At 32.5% G+C, this 26,766-nt stretch overlaps 1 protein-coding gene across 2 annotated transcripts in view; it reads right to left on the bottom strand.

Moving 5' to 3' along the window:
* LOC114326139 (protein TAPT1 homolog) overlaps window positions 1-26,766 on the bottom strand; it is an 80,088-nt gene that overhangs the window by 30,787 nt on the left and 22,535 nt on the right. For both annotated transcript variants that reach the window (XM_028274385.2, XM_028274386.2), the window contains exon 4: window positions 9,338-9,469. In XM_028274385.2, coding sequence (XP_028130186.2) covers window positions 9,338-9,469 — 132 coding nt within the window. The remainder of the gene's footprint in view (window positions 1-9,337; window positions 9,470-26,766) is intronic.

The raw sequence follows: 26,766 nt of genomic DNA, 5'->3' as shown, positions 1-26,766 counted from the left end.
TAGGTGGACGACTGTCACCGAAAATATTTATTATTTCTTTATGTAGTGTGTTGACAACATTTATTTCTTTTACTAATTAGCCGTTCATATCTTTTCTTGTATTTGGTCTCAGAACCTAATTATATTTCCTTGTCTGTTTTCGTTTCTAAGGTTTCTTAATTTTCCCCTTATAACCCCAAAAAGTTAAGTGGCGCCCTCTTTCTATCTTCCCTTATCTTTGGCAATCTTACCTATCTATCTTTTTATCTGTTTCTCTTCTCTAATCTACCCTGTATTGTCTTATCTTTACCTATTTCTTCTATTGGCCCCATTCCACGTTCCAAAAGCTAGTTTCGAACCCACGACTCGCTTTCCACCAACCATCTGGCTGCCGTTCGCAGTGTCTCCATTGGTGACCTTTCTAGCACCATCCAAAAAAAGGTTTCTGAGGTGATAACGTAGCACTGCACAATCTGCAGTCTGGAAAAGGGTAGTATAACTCTGCTATATGCTTTATTACAATTGACAACAAATGCGAACTTCTACCAACATCAAGAAAGGTCAAAACAGACTAGGTCTGTCAGACGTGGTATGGGTCTGATCATATATCATCGACGTTATGTCGTTTTAACTTTAACTTTCTGTTACGTTACCTACCTATTTAATTATCCCGGCCTTCCTGGGCACCGAACGAACACAGCTGTTTACCGGTTCTGTCCCTCGAACTTCTGCTGCAACTAATTTTACAGGGAAAAGTAGAAGGCAAACGATGACCAAGAAGGCGAAGGATTTCCTAGCTGAAAAATCTATGTGCAGGGTTTCTCAGTATATTTTGACCCCCACTTATTTTCCTTAATTTCGGGAATACAAAAAAAAGTTTCAAATAAAAGTTGTATTATTTTATCTGTACCGACTAACAGTGTAGCAACAGACCAAATTTTGTATACAGGGAGTGCCCAATAAAATGCATCTTCAATATTTCAAATGGGACACCCTGCATTTTTTTTATAGTTTTGAGTAGCCCTGCATTTCCTGATTACAAATATATAACATAGTGTAGCATTAGTTTTGTTCTATAATGGCGTATGGTACTACTATACTATACTAAGATAAGAAAAAAATATATTTAGAAAGTCAACAAAATTAATGACTTACAATACTACATTTAAGATACAGTACTACATTTAAGATTACAATAGATGCTCAAAGTGCCCTCCATTGTTATCAATGCACAAGTAATATGTTCGTCTCAAATTTTCTAATGCGTCAGATATTGTGTTATTATGACCATTTAAATTTTCAATTTCCGCGCGAACTTTTGCCGTGATAGTGTTAATATTTGTATTTGAATAAAAATACACTTTTTCTTTTAAAAACCCTCATAAAAAGCTATCACATGGTGTTAAGTCGGGACTATTTGGTGGCCATGTAATGGTACCCTTATTGACGATCCACACATTAAATTGATTATTTAAATGTTCTTGAACGGCTACGACATTATGTGGCGGTGCTCCATCTTGTTGCCATATCATACTATTTAATTGATTTTGTGTATAATTTTGATTTAATAACTCATCCACTTCTGTAATGACTGTGTCCAAATATGATTCCCCAGTTAATTTATAATCATAAAACAATGGTCCAACTATTAGGTTTTGAAATATTCCGCACCACACATTTATTGATTTTCTTCCTGACTTTTTTATTTGCTTAATTTTTCTTTTTCCATTATTTTTCTATTCCCACGAATACCTATTTCTTCTATTAAAAATGTCTGAAGTTGAAAAATTTGATTCATCTGTCCATAAAATGTTATAAAAATAATTAGGATCATTGATAAAATTTGTAAGCATGTCTTGACAGAACTGTAAACGCTTTCTCTTATGAACATCGGTAAGTTCTTGTACCGGTAATATTTTGTACGGCTTATAGTTGTGCTTTTTTAAAACTATATGTATCGTCGCACGGCTTTTCTCTAATGCATTAGTAGCATTGTTTAGACTAGTTTCGGAATTTTCTAAAATAAAAATGTTATTATGGATTTAATTTATTATTTAAGTATTTAATTTTTACCTTCAAAGTAAAGCAAAGTATTAAGATCTTCATCATCATTTCCTACGATGGTACGTTTCTTCCGTTAAAACATTTTTTCATTTATGACATGACGATAATTATATAAAAATGTATTAGAGAATATATCTACTTTTTCATCTGCAATATAACCCATTTCGGTATGAGGACTGACAGTTTATAATAAAATAATAATTGTTTCATTTTGAAATGTCAGTTGCATAGCCTATGGTTACCCTTTTGTAGTACCATACGCCATTATAGAACAAAACTAATGCTACACTATGTTATATATTTGTAATCAGGAAATGCAGGGCTACTCAAAACTATAAAAAAAATGCAGGGTGTCCCATTTGAAATATTGAAGATGCATTTTATTGGGCACTCCCTGTATACAAAATTTAGTCTGTTGCTACAGTGTTGGTCGGTACAGATAAAATAATACAACTTTTATTTGAAACTTTTTTTTATATTCCCGAAATTAAGGAAAATAAGTGAGGGTCAAAATATAATGAGAAACCCTGTACATGTTTCAACACAACAACCTCAAATATTTTCAGAGCAGCGCGTGCAAAGTACAGATTGCCATGGTGGTAGCCAACATCCGGAACGGCCCCTCAAGAAGTAGTCCCTTAAATGGCCCAGATAAAACTACCTGCGTCGAGAATAGACGAGAACAAAAACTGGCGTTGACGCCGCCATACTGTGCGTATTTAAGTCTCCAATTCTCCACACAAGATCTGGAGAATTTGAGAACAGAGTCGGACACCATTTAAATAGAGAATAATTGTAATGTAGGATTCATTCTGAAGTAAACAGTGCGCGCGTATATTGTCGGAAGGTAAATGCATTATATAAATTATATTTTTATAGTAGAGTAAATGGACTGGCAAAAGGCTTCTAGAAAAGATTTTCGTGGGCACTTTGTTGCTAAAATGTAAAACCCATATTTTTTGGTTTCTAATATATTTGTAATGCAAAATCACTTGGTCGTCCAAAAATCGTTGCGGGAGGGGACCGATAATTTACAAAAAAAAACTGCAATTTTTTTTTCGTCGTTTTTCGGATGTGCAATATCCGAAAATTCATTCCTCAAAGTTGCATACCCATCCGGACATTAGAAATATTTGTTTTTAATTTATAAAAATACGTCAAACCATTGTTGTATACGGAGCGCCTTCATATAAAATCACTTGCCCTGACAACCCATATTTTTAAAATCGTTTACATCGCTCTATCTCGAAAAATATTGGGTCTGGCAAAAAATGACTTTCTATAAACGTTATAGACCAAACATCACAGAACATGTGAGTGTTTTTGGAATTTTGATTGGATAATTAGTTTAAGAAAAAATTAAATAAATCGAACGGCATGTCACGACGGACAGTGGTGAACGCAGAGATGCGAGGAAGGGCGAAATTCTATGCGGGAGTCAACCCCTAATCGACTCTACTGACCGGGATGTTGTTAGGGTCGTTTTTGCCTTGAGATGCTGTTCTTTCTTTAAATTCTTTACTATTATAAGCTTTAGTTTTAGCGCGAAATCCACTGAGATTTTAAGTGAGACATAATAAAGTTCTTCTGTGTTAATTATATTATTAAAAGTGATTAAACCTATTGGTAAGTTAACAATATTGTACCTACTTATTAGTATTACAGCTAAAAATGTTTTGTATCCATCTAGAAATGGATTTAACAATAGCAGCAGCTCTGACAGCTAACTTGAGTAAAAAATAAGATTAAGGCATGGTTCTTTCCGAAAATCTGATGTCGGACAAGACGTTTTTATTCAAAATGTGTGTCTTATTTGTTTGGAACGAGGAAGGCTGGTTAATTCTCAAGAAAGATCTAAAAAAACTTTTATTCAATGCACGAATGAACGTATGAAAAATTGTCATGATGATAAATATATGGGGCATATATTCTCAAAATTTGATGATCTACAAAATCAAGATTTTTTTAAATGGCACAAAAATTGTTACAAATCCTACATGAGCTCAAAGAACATTGCCTCGTACAAGTCAAAAAATACTAAACTGGCGTTTCGTAGAGAAGATATTTTTCAAAAACGGCCCTTGCGATCACCTTTTAATTCACAAAAGTGCATCTTTTGTCAGAAGCGCTCACCGAAACAAAAACTATGCCAAGTTATGACTAATAATATACAAGAAAAATTAAGAGCTATATCACGAAGCAACCCTGTGTTCTTTGCGAGAACTGGAGACGACTTAATTGCCTCGGAAACAAAATATCATGCCGCTTGCGTTTCAACTGAATTACACAATCTAAATAAAAAATCTGTTGGAAATACTGATATTAACAAAACAGAAAATGAAGCATTTGGGAAACTTTTGGAGCAAATGGAGAAAGGGTTTTGAGAAAGGTAAAGGATACAATACAAAATCGATTGGCAAAAGGTATCGTGAAATTAGTGGCATTGACGACATGAGCGAGAAACAAATAATTAAAAAAATGAAAAACCATTTTGGGGATGCTGTTGAATCAGTAAGGTCTCCTAGACAAAACGAGCCCACAATATTTTTAAGGAAGTTCTCGAAAGAACAGGCAATTGAGACAATCGTGCACAACCACGACGAATCTGACACTCTCAGTTTCAGTTTCGCTGCATCGGAGCAACACATTCTAGTCAAATTTTGCCAAACTATCCGAAGTGAGATAAACAAGATGTCAACTGAGCCCGACTTAAAAAGCCTATTCCTGAAAGCTTGTATTCTCTTGTTAGCCTTATAGTCCGAAATGAAAGCGATAATGAAAAGGAGACTGAAACCCTAAGCATTTGCCAAGACATTATTTTTGTCTGCTCAAAGGGAAAAATTTAAACTCCAAAGCATATTGGGCTAGGACTTTTAGTTCATCACGAAACAAGATCAAAATTGAAGCAATGCACGCCTGCGGTCATTCAATTTCATACATCAATATACATTAGAGTGCGTAACAGCATCGCCCAAGAAGAAATTTAACTTTACTTGGAGAATGATCATGTGACCATACCGAGACAATTGGTACCCGACAGATTTGTCCAATTTGCCGCTGACAACATTGATATTTTGGAAGAGACCTTGGAGAAATCACCTACTTTTCACGCAACCCAAATTGCTGCCTTATAGAGAGGACCATTGAATGAAGATATACCTGGACAATTTAAATTTTTGCCATATAATCAGAAGCTGACAATACCTAATGATTTTCATTCCCTTCATAAAAGTTATTTTGAGAAATCAAAAAGAAAAGTACAATCAGAAGAAAATAAACTGAGCATCATAGAAAAGAGCCAGAATCTTAATAACAACATACGATGTCGTAACATGGCATGGTGCATTTGCAGAATGAGGGACTCTGTTAGAAATGGAACCGTTATCCCACATTGGTCAGGATTTCATAAACTGACTTTGGAGGATAAATCACATGTAACGACCTGTGGCTACTTACCTGTTCTACCCCATGTCTCGTCAGAATATGATACCGTTTGGACTGTTATCAGAAAGTGCAGTGAAATTGCTAAGTAGCTAAATGACAGATACACAGTACTGACATTTGACCAAGCGATCTATTATAAAGCTAAAGAGCTCCAATGGTCCCAGCCAGAAGACACAAGGAATGTAGTTATTCGTCTAGATGGATTCTACATTGGTATGAACTTCCTGAAAATAATTGGTCAGTTTATGACAGATTCTGGATTTGCTGACGTATGGTTGGACAGTGGTCTATATGCTCAGTCCACAATTGATGGTATTTTATCTGGTAAAAAGTACAATAAAGCTATACGAGCCCATAAGTTGACAAACGAAGCTGTGTCAAGATTATTAATAACTCTATATAAAAGAAGTGGCTTTTAGGCTGTGCTAGTCCTTCTGTATATCTAGTAATTAAGAAATAGGTACGTAGCTGTAATTGTTTGTATTACTGTCCTTTGTTCTTGATTCCGAAATTAATTCCAGGAAAAACCGATGCCATTTTAGAATATGTACATACCAAGCTTTTGAACTTTCACCGTTTTACGACGTCCTTAATAAGCTTTATAATGATAAAACAATTGAATCTGTAAGAACATTTTTGGGGATACCTCGACGTACTAAGTCATCTAGGGCTCGATAACACGGAACGAGTCCCACCAGAGCTCAATCCTTTTGATATCGTAAGTATCTGGGATAAGTGAATTTTCCCCTTTGAGGGAGTGTGAGCCGTATGGCTAAATCTGGATAAACATAATAATAATAATAATAAGTATACAACAGTACCTTAAATATATACAACAATACCTATTATTAATATTATGATAATATAACTACATACTACTATCACTTAACACGTACAATATTCCAAAAGTGTTAATAATCTGACAACAAAACGAGCCAAAAAAAAATCTCTATTTAGTACGCTAGCAGTATTCATCATCCCTAAAATCGGCATCACAATGAAAAAACGACCCTAACAACATCCCAGTCAGTAGAGTCGATTAGGGATTGACTCTCGCATAGAATCTCGCCCTTCCTCGCATCTCTGCGTTCACCACTGTCCGTCGTGACATGCCGTTCGATTTATTTAATTTTTTCTTAAACTAATTATCCAATCAAAATTCCAAAAACACTCACATGTTCTCTGATGTTTGGTCTATAACGTTTATAGAAAGCCATTTTTTGCTAGACCCAATATTTTTCGAGATAGAGCGATGTAAACGATTTTAAAAATATGGGTTTTCAGGGCAAGTGATTTTATATGAAGGCGCTCCATATACAACAATGGTTTGACGTATTTTTATAAATTAAAAACAAATATTTCTAATGTCCGGATGGGTATGCAAATTTGAGGAATGAATTTTCGGATATTGCACATCCGAAAAACGACGAAAAAAAATTGCAGTTTTTTTTTGTAAGGCTCCCCACCGGTCCCCTCCCGCAACGATTTTTGGACGACCAAGTGATTTTGCATTACAAATATATTAGAAACCAAAAAATATGGGTTTTACATTTTAGCAACAAAGTGCCCACGGGATAGCACAATAGGATCCCTTTTAAACTATACTATTAGTGTAAATAATGTTGTATAAATAAAATGTAAATAAATTAAAATAAAAACTATTTAAATTAGGTCTTAAAATCATTTCGTTTCGCTACTTTTTTGTTCATTATATTAACTTTCTTATATTAACTTCATTATACTAACTTCCTTTCAGGTTTCACTGATAATAATTGTCTGATAGGACAGAAAAACGTTTTGAAAGATGTGAGCCTTTTGGATATTTTCATTATTTTAGTAATTTTACAAATGTACCAATTACCTACACAATAAGTTCTTAAGTTTTTTTTAAACTATGGTGTACAGACAACCAATGGAATTCATACCATTTAATACACAATTAATGTTGATTGTGAGTGCTTGTGTCTACTTTTGTCCATATACAGGGTGTCCCGAAAAGATTGGTCATAAATTATACCACACATTTTGGGGTCAAAAATAGTTAGATTGAACGTAACTTACCTTAGTACAAATGTGCTCATAAAAAATGAATGTGTGTGTACTTTGTACGGACGTAAGAAGCTATACTTCTATTATTATGATTTCAACGAAATTAATATACTTAACAGGTTATTTGTATTTTATTTAAATATTAAACTAACTTTCTTACCTACCACTTCTAAAAAATTTTTATTAAAACGATACCAAAAATTCAAAAAAAAAAAAAAAGAATATGAATCGTCCGGGATTTGAACCCGGGACCTCTCGATCTCCAATCACACGCTCTACCACTGAGCTATATTCCCTTTGCTTTGACAGGTTACAAGATTTCTCATACATACTGACAAATTTAATAGACCAAGTGAAGTATACAAAAATACTTTAAATATACTTACTACATATTATTATAAAATATCTTATTCCCGAGGAAGACAAATCCAAAGACACAAAAATTATAATAAATAATACATTTACTAAAAACACTAATATATCCTTTTAATGACTTATTTGCGCTGACAGCGCTGATACATACATATCTTGAAAGATTAGCAACGAACTACATACTGTCTGTGTGAGCATGCGCCCGGCATTGTAAAATAAAAAAGTTACAAAATGAAAATCAATTTTATTCAATATATCGAAAACTATTAGAGATTTTTTATTGAAAATGGACATGTATTATTCTTATGGCAGGGTAATCTTAAAACAAAATTATAGTGAAGTTTGTCCTCCCCATAAAAATTTTATGGGGGTTTTGTTCCCTTAACCCCCCCACCCAAACTTTTGTGTACGTCCCAATTAATTCATTATTGTGGTACCATTAGTTAGACACAACGTTTCTAAAACTGTTTTGCCTCTTTTCGATAATTTCGAGTATTTTTTCGATAAGCCAGTGTTTATCGAGATGCGGCTTCTTCTTCAATATATTTACATAAAATTTGTATAGGGGTTTTGTTCCTTTAAACCCCCCAAATGTTTGTGTACGTTCCAACTAAACTATTATTGTGGTAAAATTAGTTAAACACAGTGTTTTTAAAACCTTTTTGCCTCTTAGTATTTTTTTGACAAGTCACCTTTTATCGAGGTGTGGCTTCTTTTTCAAAATATACCTAAAAATGTAAATTATAAATAAATTTTCAGATTATTAACAGGTCTCTATAATCGTACTTAACGATATACAAAATATGTGGTGGATTCGTCAAATATTCAAAATATGTCGATAAACACTGGCTTATCGAAAAAATACTAAGAGGCAAAAAGTTTTAAAAACATTGTGTTAACTAATGGCGCCACAGTAATAATTTAATTAGAACTTACACAAAACTTTGGGTGGGTTTAAAGGAACAACACTGCATAAAATTTTTATGGGGTGCACAAATTTCACTTTAATTTTTTTTAAGATGTTTCTGCCATAAGAATGCCACATGTCCATTTTCAATAAAAAATTTCTAAGAGTTTTCGATATATGAAAAAAAAATCAATTTTCATTTTGTAACTTCAAAGGGCTGTAACTTTTTTGTGTGCACTATTGTATATATAGGTAAGTGAGGTTCAATCAACCTATTTTTGACTCCAGAATCTGTGGTATAATTTACGACCAATCTTTTCGGGACACCCTGTATAGTACGTCTAGCGATGGTGTCCAGTCCACCGTTTGAGATTTTCCAACAGTGACTTCCGATGGGGTCCATTTTCCCGGTTAATATTTTTCTGCATAACGTATACAATATAATATTCTTTGTTTGATTTCACAGCATATGACTTAAATATAACCAATAGTTTAAACTCTTATCTTATTACAAAAGGATACCAACATAAATGATAGCGAACAATAAATGAGGTATTGTTCCTAAATGTTCTCTTTTTCTTCCTCTTGGTTCTGTGGCTGTCCAAAACAAAGAATCGATGGCGTCTTGACCAAATGAAGAAAATAATCGATCACCTAAAAAATAAATAAGAAATAATTTATTTTTTACCGAGACTTCACATAGTTTATTCAACGGATAATATTTATTCAAGAGTATAACAACATATATGGAAGTGAAGTATGGCAGATCAATGATAAAACAGAAAAGATAATCACAGCTACAGAGATGGATTTCTGGAAAAGAACAGCAGGAAGATCGAGAGCAGACAAGGAAACTAACTTTTCCTAGTGATCTTGGTGATCATTCCAAAACCTGTTATGTAAAAAGTTTTTTTCCCTTGTTTATGCGTTGTATGTGGCCGTACCAAATTAGTTGTTAATGTTAAACAATGTTTAGCGTAAATTATCTTCTATGCACAAATTTTCTACATAACATTTAAAACAAAAAAGATCCAATACATAATTGTTATAAAATCAACGGTTAAATAGTTACGGATGGTGAAAAGTGGAGGTTTACGATACTTTTTATATTATTTGGGCAATTTATAATATTACTAATGAAAGAAATTTTTTTGTAAATAAAATTTGCTATTTCAGCGGCCGATGGTATGTTAGTGATAAGCCCTTGAAGAAACGTCGACCTCACCACCCAAAATCATCATCAATTGTCCAAATAATATAAAAAGTATCGAAAACCTCCACTTTCCACCCTCCGTAACTCTGGAACCGTTGATTTTATAACAATTATGTATAGGACCTTTTCTGTTTTAAATTTTATGTAGAACATTTTTGTATAGAACATAGTTTTGTTATAGAACATTGTTTACGCTAAAGCATAGTTTTAGAACTATTGACGAAAAACGTAAAAAAGCTACTAATTTGCCGACTTCTCCCCCATCTCCCCCCAAACCGGACCTCAAAATGATGTAACTTTTTACTGAACAATATGTGGACCATATAGAACAATTTGGTGTTGGAGGAAAACTTTTACTATGGATGTCTGGGTTACCCGTTTTTTTGGACCAATTACACTATACTACCTCCGTAACTTTGGAACCGTTCATTTTAGAAGGATTATGCATGCATATAACCTTTTTTATTTCAAATTTAATGTAGAACATTTTTGTATACAAGGTTGTTCATGCTAAACCGCATAGTTTTAGAAATATTGACGAAAAACATAAAAAACTACGAATTTATCGATTTCTTCCCCCTCTTCCCCCCCCCCCCAAAAAATCCGACGCTCAAAATGGTATGACCTTTTTCTGAACATTATGTGGACCATATAGAACAATTTGGTGTTGGAGGAAAACTTTCACTTTGGATGTCTGGGTTATGCCATTATTTGGATCAATTGTATCATACTAATGGAGCTTTTGCATAAAAATAATATAATTTGCAACCTTCCCAAACGTAGAAATAGCACTAAGAATCTTCTTATCGTTGATGGTTACTAACGCAACTGGTGAAAGATCATTTTCCACTTCAAAACGGGTCAAAAATTATTTGAAAAATACGATGACGGAAGAAACATTACATTCGTTCGCTGTTTTAAATATTAATGATGATCTGCTTACAAAATTAGATTTTAATAAAATCATCGACCTGTTTGCAAGTCCAGGAAAATTTGTTTGTACATAATTATGTTAATTTACTTTATAATTTGTGCTAGGGTTACCATTCGTCCGGATTTGAAAGACATGTCCGGATTGGCGTCCAGATATGAGAATTGTCCGGATCTTTTTTTACTAAAAAAATGGAAAACACTTGTCCCAACGGTGTGAAATTTCATTCTGCTCCGCACCTAGTTACAGAAGCGAAACTCAGGCCGAAAACGGTAACATAAATTTCATGCTCATGCATCACGTAACTGGTGCAACCTCACTTTTGCGACTGACAGTGACAGTTGTTTATAGTTAAATTTGTTTAAATTTTATATTTCATATGTGATTAATAACTATTTGTCAAAAATATTACATCATTTGGAATGGTCTATTCCTTAGAACATCAAGTTCTATTCTGTAACTGGTGCACAATGTGAAATATTTCGGTCCCAACAAAATCAATGGAAACGACAGTCAGATTCGCTTCTGTATGGTTAGTTATTCTGTGGTTGAGTTAGTGTAATGACTACTGTGTAATTGACCGTGTATGTGAGCTGTGAGATATTGATATTACGCCAGGGCAGATAAATAAAAATGAGCGATTTCAGGGTAAAAATCAATACAGGTATTTGAAGGTGCTAAATCGTAGGGGAGACATAGTTAATTAAAAATACATACAGAGGTACTCGCAAATCAACCTCAGTTTTTTATAAACAAAGGCTAAAGTCAGAAAATATTGTTTTTTGTCTGTAGCATTTTTTGTATCATGTTTACAGCAAAAGTTGTATTATGAAAGTTGTGTATCATAAAAAAACGATTAATTTTTATTAGTTAAAATTGATAAATAATTAACCGAGATAATTGCAAAAAACCACATTTTTTGCACTATTTTGTAAATGTTAATAACTTTTACTAAATATGCTCTAAGGAACATATTGCACCTTAAATATGAGGTTATTATGTGCCTTTATTAGAGTGCAAAGTATCAAGAAGATCGCTTTGTTAGTTTACGAGTTACGTTAATTGTTTTTCCAAAACATTGAATGTTTAAACATCTATTGTTGCCCAAGGAGTATTTTCAGAGCTTTTTAGCAAAGTGAAATGAGTTTTTAAAGACTCAAACTACTAAGAAATTTAAAAAAACGATACATTTATTATTTAAATGTTCTTAAACAAGTCGTTTAATAAATAGTGAGTTTTTTCCTGATAAACAATTAGAATAACTTTGTTGTTTTTCACGACAAATAATTATAATTAGTTGTATCAGAAAAGTGGTGAAAAAACACACATTAAAAACTAAAAATAAACTTTCTATGACCAATAATACCCAAGGTAGACTTTTTTTTGAAAAATCTTATCTGTATTGTTTATAAATATTAAGAGTCGACTAGTTAGGCCGTACTAAATATATGTAATAATATAATTTTATAAAATACTATACTCTAATACACTATACTATACTACACTACGGCACTTTCGTTTAGAAATTTTTAACCAGAAATGAGTTTCTAAGGCACGTCGAATAATATATCGCTTGTACTATTTTAGTGAGTTTAAAACGGTACTTTCATTTACTACTCAAAAACCATATTTTTGATGTTAAAATTCTCACGTTTTCCGTACAAATTCGCACCCCTAAACAAATACGAAAGTACGCCACTGACAGAGTCGAAGTCGGCAAAAAGAAATCGTAAAAAATTCAAAAAGCTCAAGGCCGAAAGCACCAACCTCATATTGCCCTCCCACGCCTATACAAAACTCGGACCCCTTAAAAATACGAAAATACGCCAATGACAGGGTCGAAATTGGCAAAATCAAATCGCAAAAAATTCATAAAGATTAAGTCCAAAAGCGCAAACCTCATATTGTCCTCCCACGCGTATCCAAAACTCGCACCCCTTAAAAAATCCGAAACCACGTCACTTTCAGAGTTAAAATCGACACAAAAAATTTGCAAAAATTTCAAGGCCAAAAGTACATCATATTGCCATCCCCCCATCTATTCAAAACTCGCACCCCTTATAAAATACGAATGTGCGCCCATGAAAGGGCTAAAATCGGCACAAAAAATTCTCAAAAATTTTTAAAAGCTTAAGTGCAGAAGCACAAACCTCATATTGCTATTTACACACCTATACAAAACTCGCACCCCTTAAAAAATCCGAAACGACGTCACTGACAGGCTTAAAACGGGCACGAAAAATTCGCAAATAAATTAAAAAAGTTTGTGCAAAAGCACAAATTTCATTTTGTGTTTTTTTTTAATTTCACGCCTATGCAAAACTCGCACCCCTAAAAAAATCAGCAACCACGCCACTGACAGAGTTAAAATCGACACGACAAATTCACAAAAAAATTCAAAAATCTTAAGTCTAAAAGCACCAATCTCATTTTGAGGTTTTGTTGAAAATATCGCCATTTTCCCCTGTTTTATCTACCCACAAATGCGTCACTCATTGAATCTTGGTTTTTCAGCACAAACCTCATATTACCATCCCCATATCTATTCAAAACTCGCACCTCTTAAAAAACGAATGTACGCCCATGACAGGGTTGAAATCGGCACAAAAAATTCTCAAAAATTTTTAAAAGCTTAATTCCAGAAGCACATACGTCATATTGCTACTTACACACCTATACAAAATCCGCTCCCTTTGAAAAATCCGAAAGGACGCCACTGCCAGCTTTAAAATCGACACAAAAAATTCAAAAAGCTTAAGGCCAAAAGTACAAACCTCATATTATCCCCACACCTATTCAAAACTCGCACCCCTTAAAAAATACGAAAGTACGCCCATGGCAGGGCTAAAATCGGCACAAAATATTCTCAAAAAATTTTAAAAGCTTAAGTCTAGAAGCACAAACCTCATATCGCTACTTACACACCTATACAAACTCGCACCCCTTAAAAAATCCGAAATTAAGCCACTGACGGGGTTAAAACGAGCAGGAAAAAATCGCAATAAATTCAAAAAGCTTTTCCAAAAGCACAAATCTCATTTTTTATTTTTTTTTTTAATTTCACGCCTGTGCAAAACTCGCACCCCTTAAAAATCCGTGACCACGCCACTGACAGGGTTTAAATTAACACGAAAAATTCGCAAAAATTTCAAAAAGCTTAAGTCCAACAGCACAAACCTCATATTACCATCCCCATATCTATTCAAAACTCGCACCTCTTAAAAAACGAAAGTACGTCCATAACAAGGTTGAAATCGTCACAAAAAATTCTTAAAAATTTTTAAAAGCTTAATTCCAGTAGCACATACCTCATATTGCTAGTTACACACCTATACAAAAGACGCTCCCCTTTAAAAATCCGAAACGACGCCACTGACAGGGTAAAAACCGGCACGAAGAATTCGCAAAAAATTCAAAAAGCTTGTCCAAAAGCACAAATCTCATTTTGTGTGTGTGTTTTTTTTATTTCACGCTTATGCAAAATTCACACCTTTAAGAAATTAAAAAAATCCGCAACCACGCCACTGACAGAATTAAAATAACACTAAAAATTCGCAAAAAATTCAAAAATCTTAAGTCCAAAAGCACTCATCTCATTTTGAAGTTTTGTTGAAAATATCGCCATTTTCCCCCTTTTTTCCCCATGGATGCGCCACTGATTAAAACTTGGTTCTTCGAATCCGCCACATCAAACCATTTACAACAATAAAAAAGTTTGACCAAAATCGCAGCCATAGGGGCGGAGCTATGTCATTTTTTTTTGACATGTCCCATCAAAAATTCAAAATTTCAAAAAACGTATGTTTTTCGTCTCGCCGATGCGCAAATTTTTATGTCTCGCGAGATTCGATACGTTTCGCCGTAAGGGCGCTACTGGGGCGTGAAGTCAAAAAGTTGACCCCATTTTGGTAGCCACCCACACCCTTACCGTAGGGCTACGAAAAAAAATTGACGTTTTCGTAAGTATGGGAACTGGGAAATATCTGGGCTATGGCGGAAATTTTACAAAAGTTCGAAAACTCTGGGTACACGAGGGACGACATCCTCATTTTTGGCCATTTCATCAAAATTTCCCCTTTGCGAATTTTTTGTGCCGCCCATGTTCGATCTACCGGTTCCAGTCGAAAATCACACTTATTCCTAACGCTTAGCATCAAAACGCGCTAAAATTTTACCGCGTTCGACCACCCCACCCCTAACCCAATGAAAACTCGCTCCCCTTAAAAAAAAGGAAAGTACACAACATTCCACTAAAAAATTGCAAAAAATTAAAAATGGTTAAGTCCAAAAGCACAACATTCTTCTTTTAAAAGCACCCGATTTACGTCCATCAGAAATATTTTTTTAACTTTTTTGACCTTTTTTTAAATTTTTTTCTTCAACCCACAAGTTCGCGATTTTTATGTGACGCCTCTGTTCGAGCTAGCATCCCCGGATCAAAAGTGAAACTTATTCCTAATCCTTAGCTTTAAAACCCAATGAAATTTTTTCGCCTTTGACAATCGCACCCCCCACCTCTAAGCAAAACTCGTACCCCTTAAAAAAATCCGAAAGCACGCCCCTGACCGAATCGAAATCCCCACCAAAAATCATCAAAAAATTCAAAAAGCTTAACCTAAAAACACAAATCTCCAAGCCTCTTACTTCGGGAGCTACAAAAACGGCCCCCATTGGAATTATGTATAGTTATAGGGTGAGGCAGATAAAGGGCCTATTAGAAATATCTCGAGAACTAAAGTAAAGAAAATTATGAAAATTTGAATATAGGGGTTTTGAGGTGTGAACTATTTAATGAAAATATTTTGGTCTCTTTGCTACTTTCAGTTATACCGGAAGTTGTAAATTCGTTTTTTTAAATGGGACACCCTATATATTTTTACGTTTTGGATTCTCCTCGATTTTTTCTTTCTTAAAATATAAAGTTTTGTAATATTATACAGGGTAGATTAAAAGATAATTACGTTCTTTTATTAATTTCGTAGCAAAATTCACACCCTGTAGAATTGTAGTAGTTTTACATTAAAATCCGTTTATATGTTCAAATGATTTTTAATATGGTCTACTATTGTTACCAATTATTAGTATAGCTAAATTTTGAATTTTAGTATACAAGGTGGGTCGAAACTCGGAATGTGTATTTTCTGAGTTTTCTTAAATGGAACACACTATATTTTAGTACTGTAATGAAATGGTATTTTATGGTACATTTTAATTTCTTAAGCATTCCCTATACCCAACTGCTTTAATTTGTGCTTAATTGTTAATCGCACCAACAATCTTGACTACGTGGATATTTTGATAGCTCAACCATTATTGGCAATTTTAAGTATCAGTCTCGATTAGTATGTATTTATTTCCAAAAATTATTTGTGATTGAATATTTTTACGGCCAACCTAATAAAATTTCAGGTATTTTGTGTTGCAATTCATGTTTGGCTTGAATCACCAATAACTCATAAATTGAAGCAGTTAGGTATAGGGATTTCTTAAGAAATTAAAAAGTATCCTAAAATAACATTTCATTACAATACTAAAATACAGGGTGTTCCATTTAAGAAAACTCAGAAAACACTCATTCTGAATTTCGACCAACCCTGTATACAAAAAAGGAAAACTTTAACTATACCAATAATCCTTAACATAGACATAGACTATATTAAAAATCATTTGAATATAAACCGAGTTTATTACGTCAAACTACTACAATTCTACAGGGTGTGAATTTTGCTACGAAATTAATAAAAAACGTAATTATCTTTTAACCTACCCTGTATAATATTACAAAAACTTATATTTTAAGAAAGAAGAAATCAAGGAGAATCCAAAAATGTAATAATGTACAGGGTGTCCCATTAAAAAAAACGAAGTTACAACCAACTTCCGGTATAACCGGAAGTAGCAAAGTGACCAAAATATTTTCATTAAATAGTTCACACCTCAAAACCCCTGTATTCCAATTTTCATAATTTTCTTACCTTGAGTTCTCGAGATATTTCTAATACGCCCTTTATCTGCCTCACCCTGTATAGAGATAGAGATTAGGCAGTTTTAAATGCATATAATATACTCTACTATACCAAAATATTGCACTTTCTGTTAGAACTTTTTAACCAGAAATGATTTAAAAACCAACAGTATACATTTGTCCTCATCTTGCTAAAGAACGTCGAATAATATATCGCTTATACTATTTCTGTGACTTTAAAAGTTACCTTTTAGGCGCGTCGAATAATATGTCGCCTGTACTATTTTGGCGACTTTAAACAGTACTTCCGGTTGTATTTCTAAATCCGTTACTCCGAGTTAAAATTACATTTTTATAAAAACCGAAATAGATCAAAACACCCTGTATTTAGCTATAGGGAAACAAATTGCAAAAAATTCAAAAACTTAGGTCCAAAAGCTCAAATCTCATATTGCCCTCCCACACCTATACAAAACTCGCACCCCTTAAAAAATACTAATTTGCGCCCCTGACATGGTTAAAATCGGCACAAAATAATAGCAATCAATTTAAAAATCTTATTCCAAAAGTACAAATGTCATATTGCCATCCCCACACTTATACAAAACTCGCACCCCTTAAAAAATCCAAAACCACGCCCATGACAGGTTTAAAATCGGAACAAAAACAAATCGCCAAAAATTCAAAGTCCAAAAGCTTAGCCTCATATTGCCCTCCCACACCTATACAAAACTCACTCCCCATAAAAAATACGAAAGTACGCTCCTGACAGGGTTGAAATCGGCACAAAAAATTCTCACAAAATTTAAAAAGCTTATATCCAAAAGCACAAACCTCATATTGCCCCCCACGCCTATTCAAAACTCGCACCCCTTAAAAAATACGAAAGTACGCACCTGACAGAGTTGAAATCGGCAAACAAAAATCGCAAAAAATTTAAACAGCTAACATCAAAAGTACAAACCTTATATTGCCACTCTCACACCTATACAAAACTCGCACCCCTTAAAAAATACGAATGTACGCCCATGGCAGGAATGAAATCGGCATAAGCAATTCTCAAAAAATTCAAAAAGCTTAAGTCCAGAAGCACAAACTTCATATTGCCCCTTAAACGCCTATACAAAACTCACAACCCTTAAAAAATACGAAAGTACGCCCATGATAGGATTGGAATCGGCACGAAAAAATCGCAAAAAATTCAAAAAGCTTAAGCCCAAAAACAAAAACCTCATTTTGTGTTTCTTTTTAATATTTCAGCCCTATGCAAAACTTGTACCCCTTAAAAAATTCGAAATCACGCCACTGACAGGGTTAAATTGACACAAAAAATTCTCAAAAAATTCAAAAATCTTAAGTCCAAAAGCACAAACCTTATGTTTTGGTTTTGTTGAAAATATCCCTATTTTTGCCCCCTTTTTGCTTCCCATGGATACGCCTCTGATTCAAACTTAGTTTTTCGAATCCGCTACATCAAACCACTTACAACGTTAAAAGTTTGGTCAAAATCGAAGCCGTAGGGACTGAGCTATGTCAGTTTTTCTGTTTTTTTTAATTTTTTTTTACTTTTTAATTTTTTTCGAAATTTTTTATCTAAAATTGAAAATTTCGAAAAACCTATGATTTTCGTCTCGTCGATGCGCAAATTTTGATGCCTCGCGCGACTCACTATGTTACGGCTTAAGTACGCTACTGGGCCGCGAAGTTAAAAAGTTGACCCCTTTTTGGTAGCATCCCCCACCCTTAATCTAGGGGTTGGAACGCGGTTTATGGTTGCTTTCCATGTAAAAACTGTGAAATATTTTGGCCATTTCGGAAATTTTGCAAACACATAAAAACTCCGGGTACTTCGAGGGGTGAGTTTGTCATTTTTGGCAATTTCTTCAAATTTCCCCTTTGCGAAATTTTTGTGCCGCCCCTGTTCGAGCTAGCGGTTCCAGTCGAAAATCACAATTATTCCTAACGCTTAGCGTCAAAACGCGCTAAAACTTTATCGCTTTCGACCAACCCACTCCTTACCCCTATGATAAACTCGCTCCCCTTAAAAAAAAAGAAAGTACTCCCCTGGAAGGGATAAACTTTGCACGAGAAAATTGCAAGAAATTTAGAAAGCTTAAGTTCAAAAGCACAACATTCTTCTTTTAAAACCACCCGATTTACGTCCATCTGAAATTTTTTTTTAACTTTTTTGCCCTTTTTTTCAATTTTTTCCTTCAACCCGCAAATTTGCGATTTTTTTGTGACGCCCCTGTTCGAGGTAGTATCCCCGGGTCAAAAGTGACATTTATTCCCAACCCTTAGCTTTAAAACCCAACGAAATTTTTTCGCCTTTGACAATCGCACCCCCCTCCCCTAAGTAAAACTCGTACCCCTTAAAAAATCTGAAAGCACGCCTCTGACCGAATCGAAATCCGCACCAAAAATCATCAAAAAATTCAAAAAGCTTAACCCGAAAAGCACAAATCTCACCACCTCGTACTTCCGGATCTACAAAAACGCCCCAATTGAAATTATGATATATAGAAATTTGCAAAAAATCATAATAAAATCACATTTTACATTGCAATTAATAACTACAGTATATCTTCTATTTAAAATGAGTAATAACCCTTTAAAATGAAGGTACTCGAGCTGACTTAACTGGGACCATGTGATGGGGGAAGGATCTCTGAGTCCGATTTCGCGCGTCGAGATTTTGGTATTGAAAGTTCAAATTGGAGCGCTTGAAAAATTTTACAATATCTCAGCTTCCAGAGAACGTAGAGCCTTTAATTTTTTTTTGGTAACTCGACGAAAGAATAACAACTAGCTAATTTTCATTGGCCGAAAAAATCGGAAAATTCTGGAAAATGGATTTTTTATTCAACATTCATTTACAACGTTAACACTAATATATTTTGATAAATATTTTCATAAAATGTTATAAATTTGTGAATAAATATTAAAATATAATTATAGTATGTATACAGGGTTGTTCATTTTATTCGCATCGGTGTCTGTACGGAAAACGAATTGATTTAAAAAAATTCTTCATAGAAATATACAGGGCCATTAACACTACAATTTAAAAATAATATGAATTACACAGGGTGCTTCAAAAAAGAGTGGTATATCAAAGATATATTTTTTATGAAACACCCTACACCTGATGAAATTTTTGAATTTGACCTTAAACAATAAGCTAGAATATACCTAAGTACAGGGTGTTTTGATTTATTTCAATTTAAAAAAAATGTAATGTTTTAGAAAAAAAAATAAACAGGTATTTATCGTACAATTTCAGATTTAAAAATTAATTGAAAACAAAAACGTTCTCAAATTGAAAAAAAATATGTATAGATTATAATTATTGCTCTTCGTTAATTCTACACAGTTTTTGTACAGGTTCATCAATTTCTTCCACATTATCCATAATTTCTTAAAATAAATCAATTGTACCGAGCTGTGCATAAATTGCAAAGATGATACTGACGAAAAAAGATGCTACAACCTTTTGACAGTTATTATAGATGACAAAAGTGAAGTTGAAGAAGATTTGTTTAAAAAAATTAGGGATAATGTTGAAGAAATTAATAAATCTGTACATAAACTATGTAGAATTAACGAAGATCGAGAATGTTTTTGTTTCCAATTAGTTTTTAAATCTAAAAATCTACGATTAAGTAATTATAAATTTTGTTACAATAAACATCTGTTTAAATATGCTAAATAGTCTATTATGAAGATCCAAGGAAAAATTTGTCACCGATTCTTAGATTCGTAAACATTTATTTTTTTCTAAAATTTTCCATTTTTCTAAAAATTTAAATAAATTAAAACACCCTGTACTTAGGTATAGTCTAGTTAGCAGCTAGCATATTGTTTAAGAGCAATTCAAAAATTTCATCAGGTGTAGGGTGTTCCATAAAAATATATATCTTTGACATACCACTCTTTTTTGAAGCACCCTGTATAATTCATATTATTTTTAGATTGTAGTGTTAATGGCTTTGTATATTTCTATGAAGAATTTTTTTTTAATCAATTCGTTTTCCGTACAGACACTGAGGCGAATAAAATGAACAACCCTGTATATAAATAAATATATACATACTATAATTATATTTTAATATTTATTCACAAATTTATAATATTTTATGAAAATATTTATCAAAATATATTAGTGTTAACGTTGTAAATGAATGTTGAATAAAAAAATCCCTTTTCCAGAATTTTCCGATTTTTCCGGTCAATGAAAATTAGCTAGATGTTATTCTTTCGTCGAGTTAACCCAATTTAAAAAAAAATTGAAGGCTCTACGTTCTCTGGAAGCTGAGATATTATAAAAATTTTCAAGCGCTCCAAATTGAACTTTCTATAGCAAAATCTCGACTAGAGAAACTGAACTCAGACATTCTTCCATTTCACACGGTCCCAGCTCAGTCAGCGTGAGTAACTTGATTTTAAAGGGTTATTACTCGTTTTAAATAGAAGATATTACGTACTTATCAATTGTCATATAAAATATAGATATTTATTACCATTCTATAAAAATTTCAACTCTTAATATTTATAAACAATAGAGATGTGATTTTTCAAAAAAAAAAGTATAACTTGGCTATTATTGGTCCTAGAAAGCTTTCTTTTAATTTTAATGTGCATTTTTTTACCAGCTTTTTGACACAACCAATTATAATTATTTATCAGAAAAAATGGCAAAGATATTCTATTTGTTTATAAGGAAAAAATTTACCATTTTTTTATCGACTTGTTTAACAACATTTAAAAACAAATATATTATTTTTTTTAACTTTATTAGTACTTTCAGTCTTTATGTAGTCACTGCACTTTGCCAAAAAGCTCTGAAAACATTCCTTGGGCAACAATGATTGTTTAAACATTCGATGTCTGGGATAAACATTTAACATAACTTGTAAACTAACAAACAGATCTTCTTGAGATTTTGTAAACTAATAAAGGCACTTAACTTCCTCATGATCAAGGTGTAATAAGTTCCTTACGACCTATTTGGTAAAAGTTATTAACATTTCCAAAATAGTGCAAAAAACGTGGTTTTTTGCAATTATCTCGGTTAATTCTTGATGGATTTTAACTTGTAAAAGTTCAAATTAATCGTTTTTTTGTGATACACAACTTTTATAAGACAACTTTTGCTGTAAATATGATACTAAAAATGCTATAGGCAAAAAACAATATTTTCTGACTTTGGCATTTTTTTATAAAAAAATGAGGTCGATTTACGAGTACCTCTGTATGTATTTTTAATTAACTATATCCTCCCTACGATTTAGCACCTTCAAATACCTGTATTGATTTTTTTCCCGTTTTTATTTTTCTACTCTGGTCTATATAGGTTATTTACGTTTAGTTTTTTGAATAGTTTAGTTTAGTGTACCTATAAATTTGTAAAATGCCAAATCATCAATGTGTTTTTATTGACAAACTTAAAGAAGAATACAAGTTTTTTAGACAGTGCCAAAACAGTAATAACCGTGTTAGATGTTTGATATGCAAGTCTGAATTTTCAGCTATACTTTTAATTGTGCCATATGCATTTCGCATATTAGGCGAGCGGGAGATACCCCTAAAATGACCAGGTACTGACCACAGAGAGGTGAACGGCTAATTCTATTTTATTTTTTATATAATTTATTGGTGAATGGCGAATTTATTTTTGAAGTTATACTTCTTTACCGGCGATAGAGGGTGATTTTTTTATATGTTAAAACCTATCAGCCCGGCGCATGCGCATTATAACTTTGTTCTGATTGGATGTTCAAATGACATGTCAAAAATTATCCGATATGGCAGCTGTGGTTTGGAGGTAAAGGTAAAGGTAAACAAATGTATAATATATTAGTTTTATTGTTGTGAGGACAGAAACAAAAAAGTTTATAATATTGTAGTGACTTTTAAATAGTTTTTAAAAGCAACAGGTACGTAATAATTGTTAATGTATTATGGGTATAAACCTACCTATTTGATCTGCCAAAATACATAGTATGTAATACTTTTATTTATATAATTTGATTACCATCAAAATTTCTATCAATATTCACCTAATATATTGTTTTTTTACTCTATGTTTTGTTGTATTTTTTCAATTCTAAATCATTTCAATTCAAAATTAAAATAATTTGATCAATTTTCAAAATATCAAAATATCACAAGTTTAATCCGTTTAGTTAGTCGATCTTCGTAAATAATGACACATAGTGTCCGTGGCTAAGCGGAGAAGGCGAATGAATTCCAATACCAACCGCTCTTATCAGCGCTGGTTCGAGTCCCAATAGAAACTTTCTTTTTTGTTTTTTTTAATACATTTTATGATTGTAAGTATATTTATTATATAATTGTATTTTCAGAAAATACGTATTTAGTTAAAAAAAATTTCGACAATTAATGTTCAGACATCATTTGTGGCTTGTTTAATGTGTTTGTGTGTGTTTTATTCTTTTATTATTTTAATTTTTGGCACTGTTCTAATAAAAATGTTTGAGAAGTAGTAAGTATAAATTAGTTTAATATTTAAACAAAATATAAATAAAAAGTATATTAATTTCGTTTAAATCATATAATAGAAGTATAACTTCTTACGTGCGTACAAAGTACACACACATTCTTTTTATTTTGAATTTTATGTGGGGGAACATTATCAAAATCGCAATTTTAACCTAAAAATAAAAAGAAAAGAAATCACGTTTTTTTGGGTTTAACTCGCTACAACTCTGTTCGCCTTTAGTATTTTTCTGATTTTTACAGTATATATTTCTCACCTTTCTTAAGAGAATGGTACTTACTTGAAGCTCTCATTCTTATTCTAATAAAAGTTATGAATTTTTTAAAGTGAAAGGTGCAGATTTCTGAATTGCAAAGTTCAATCACAAAAGTTGAGCGACGAAGTTTGAAATTTAGCTTTTTAATTACGTGTATGTTAAAGTATAGAGTACAAAGAAGTTTTTGGGAAAGCTTTAAATCAAAATGTTTTATAGAAAAAAAATAGTGCAACTTTTATTATCGACAATAGAAATCCCCAATATAACGGTTATTTTTCGAGATACTGACCATGTGTGGTGAGTGGCTAATTTTGGTCTATGATTATGTTTCTGACGGTGCTGAAAACGAAAATGAAATTTATTTTAAATTTTAGGTGACCATAGGTTTTTTACCATAAAAATAAAAAAAGTGAAATCACGTTCTTTTGAGTTTAACTCGCTACAACTATGGTCGATTTTATTATTTATTTTTCTAAGGTTCTTACAGTATATGTTGCTCACTGTTTTAAGATTTTAGTCTTATTCTATTAAAAGTTATGAATTTTTAAAGTAGAAGGTACAGATTCGTGAATTGCACAGTTTAATCGCAAAAGTTGAGAGGCAATATTTAAAATTTATCTCATTAATCACGTTTATGTTAAAACTTAGAGTACAAAGAAGTTTTCTGGAAAGTTTTAGTTACAAATGATTAATAGAAAAAAAATGGCGCAACTTTTAATATAGACGTTATACATCCCCAAAATAACACTTATTTTTCGAGATACTGACCATGGGAGGTGAATGGCTAAGTTTGGTATTATTTTATGTTTTCGATAGTGCTGACAATGAAAAAGTGGTTTATTTTGAATTTTATTTGAGGGAACATTGTCAAAATCGCAATTTTAACCTAAAAATGAAAAATTAAGTGAAGTCACGAATTTTTACGTTTAACTCACTACCACTCTGTTCCATTTTAATATTTTTTTCTAAAAGTTGTACAGCATATATTTCTCACCTTTGTGTAGTGTATGAAAATAACTGTAGTCTTTCAGTCTTTTTTTAAAAGTTATGAATTTAAAAAAATAAAAGGTGCAGATCCGTGAATTGCAGAGTTAAATCGCAAAAACTAAGTGACAAAATTTAAAATATATCTATTTGATTTCATTTATGTTAAACCATTGTTTAAAGAAGTTTTATGTTGAGTTTTAGGTCTAGATGTGTTATAGAAAAAATATGGTGCAACTTTTAATTTTAAGAAAAACGTGTTTTAACTTTTTTTTATTTATAGGGCAAAATTGCGATTTTGACAATGTTCTCCCTCCTAAAATTCAAAATAAACTTGATTTTCGTTTTCAGCACCATCAAAAACATAAAGTAAGACCAAAATTAGCCATTCACCACCAATGATCAGTATCTCGAAAAATTAGCGTTATTTTAGGGATTTATAACGTAGATGTTAAACGTTGCACCATTTGTTTCCTATAAAACATTTTGATCCAAAACTTTCCAGAAAACTTCTTTGTACTCATGTTTTATTTTTGAATTTTATTTAAAATCTATACTTCAAATTTAGTCAGTCAAATTTTGCGATTAAACTTTACAATTCACGAATCTGCACCTTGTACTTTTAAAGATTCATAACTTTTACTAGAATACGACTAAAAGCTTAAAGCAGAAACCACTGTCTTCAAAAATGTGAGCGATACGCGATACATAGTGTACAATCTTTAGAAAAAAATATTAAAAGGGACCAGAGTTGCAGCGAGCTAAACGCAAAAAAAACGTGATTTCATTTTTTTTATTTTTAGGGTACAATTGCAATTTTGACAATATTCCCCCACATAAAATTTAAAATAAATTTCATTTTCGTTTTTGTCATGGTCAAAAACATAATCTAAGCCCAAAATTAGCCATTCACCACCCATGGTCAGTATCTCGAAAAATAAGCGTTATATTGGGGATTTCTAATGTCAATATTAAAATTTACACTATTATTTTTCTATAAAACATTTTGATCTAAAACTTACCAGAAAACTTCTTTGTACTCTCTACTTTAATATAAACGTGATTAGGAAGCTAAATTTTAAACTTCGTCACACAACTTTTGCGATTAAACTTTGCAATGCACAAATCCGCACCTTTTCCTTTGAAAAATTTATAATCTTTATCAGGATAAGAATAAAAGCTTTAAGCAGGTACCGTTGTCTTCAGAAATGTTAGAGCTATATACTGTAAAAATTTCACAAAAAAAAATATTAAAATGGAACAGCGTTGTAGCGAGGCAAACGCAAAAAAACGTGATTTCATTTTTTTTTATTTTTAGGTTAAAATTGCGATTTTGACAATGTTCCCCCACATAAAATTCAAAATAAACTTTATTTTCGTTTTCAGCACCCTCGAAAATATAAAGTAAGAATAAAATTAGCCATTCACCCCTCCGTGATCAGTATCTCGAAAACTAAGCGCTTTTTTGAGGGTGTCCCGCTCGTGTATATATGTACAATGTAGAGGTAGCAACACAGTCAAATTCACATTTTACCTTTTCTACAACCCCTTGGACTACCCCTGTCCGGATTTGGCACATATGTAGATTCTTTGTGTTTCCAAAGTAGCCCAATAAATGACCGTTTTGGAGTGTAATTTCCAGGGGCAACTCCGAATTGCATGAAAATTTGGATTTAGGTTCTACTTACCCTCCACTTCAAAGTTGAATTTGTGCCGTTGGTTGCTTTTACTTGGGGGGTGACATTTACCGCTTCTCGGGGGGTGAAAAACGCGTGTTTAAAATAAGGCCGGAAATGGATAAATTGACTTATTTTAAGCACTTTTTGTTTTATAAAATTTTTTACGTAAGTCAATACTTTTCGAGTTTTTCGCGATTTAAAATGTTGATTTTTTGATAAAAAAAACTACGTTTTCAGACAGTTTTTCCCAAATAACTCAAAAAGTAAATATTTTATCGAAAAAAATATTTTTCGCAAAAGTGTAGCCTATAAAAAACGAAAAAATGGTGTACCAGTAAAGTCTACAAATTGAGTAGAAGCAAAGTTGAAGCTCATGAAAAATACGTTCTTATTCGTCTAATTG

Source organism: Diabrotica virgifera, chromosome 5 (assembly GCF_917563875.1).
Source record: "Diabrotica virgifera virgifera chromosome 5, PGI_DIABVI_V3a".
In the NCBI taxonomy this organism is placed as follows: domain Eukaryota; kingdom Metazoa; phylum Arthropoda; class Insecta; order Coleoptera; family Chrysomelidae; genus Diabrotica; species Diabrotica virgifera.
The sequence above is the reverse complement of the archived record's forward strand: the minus strand, read 5'-3'. Positions and strand labels throughout refer to the sequence as shown.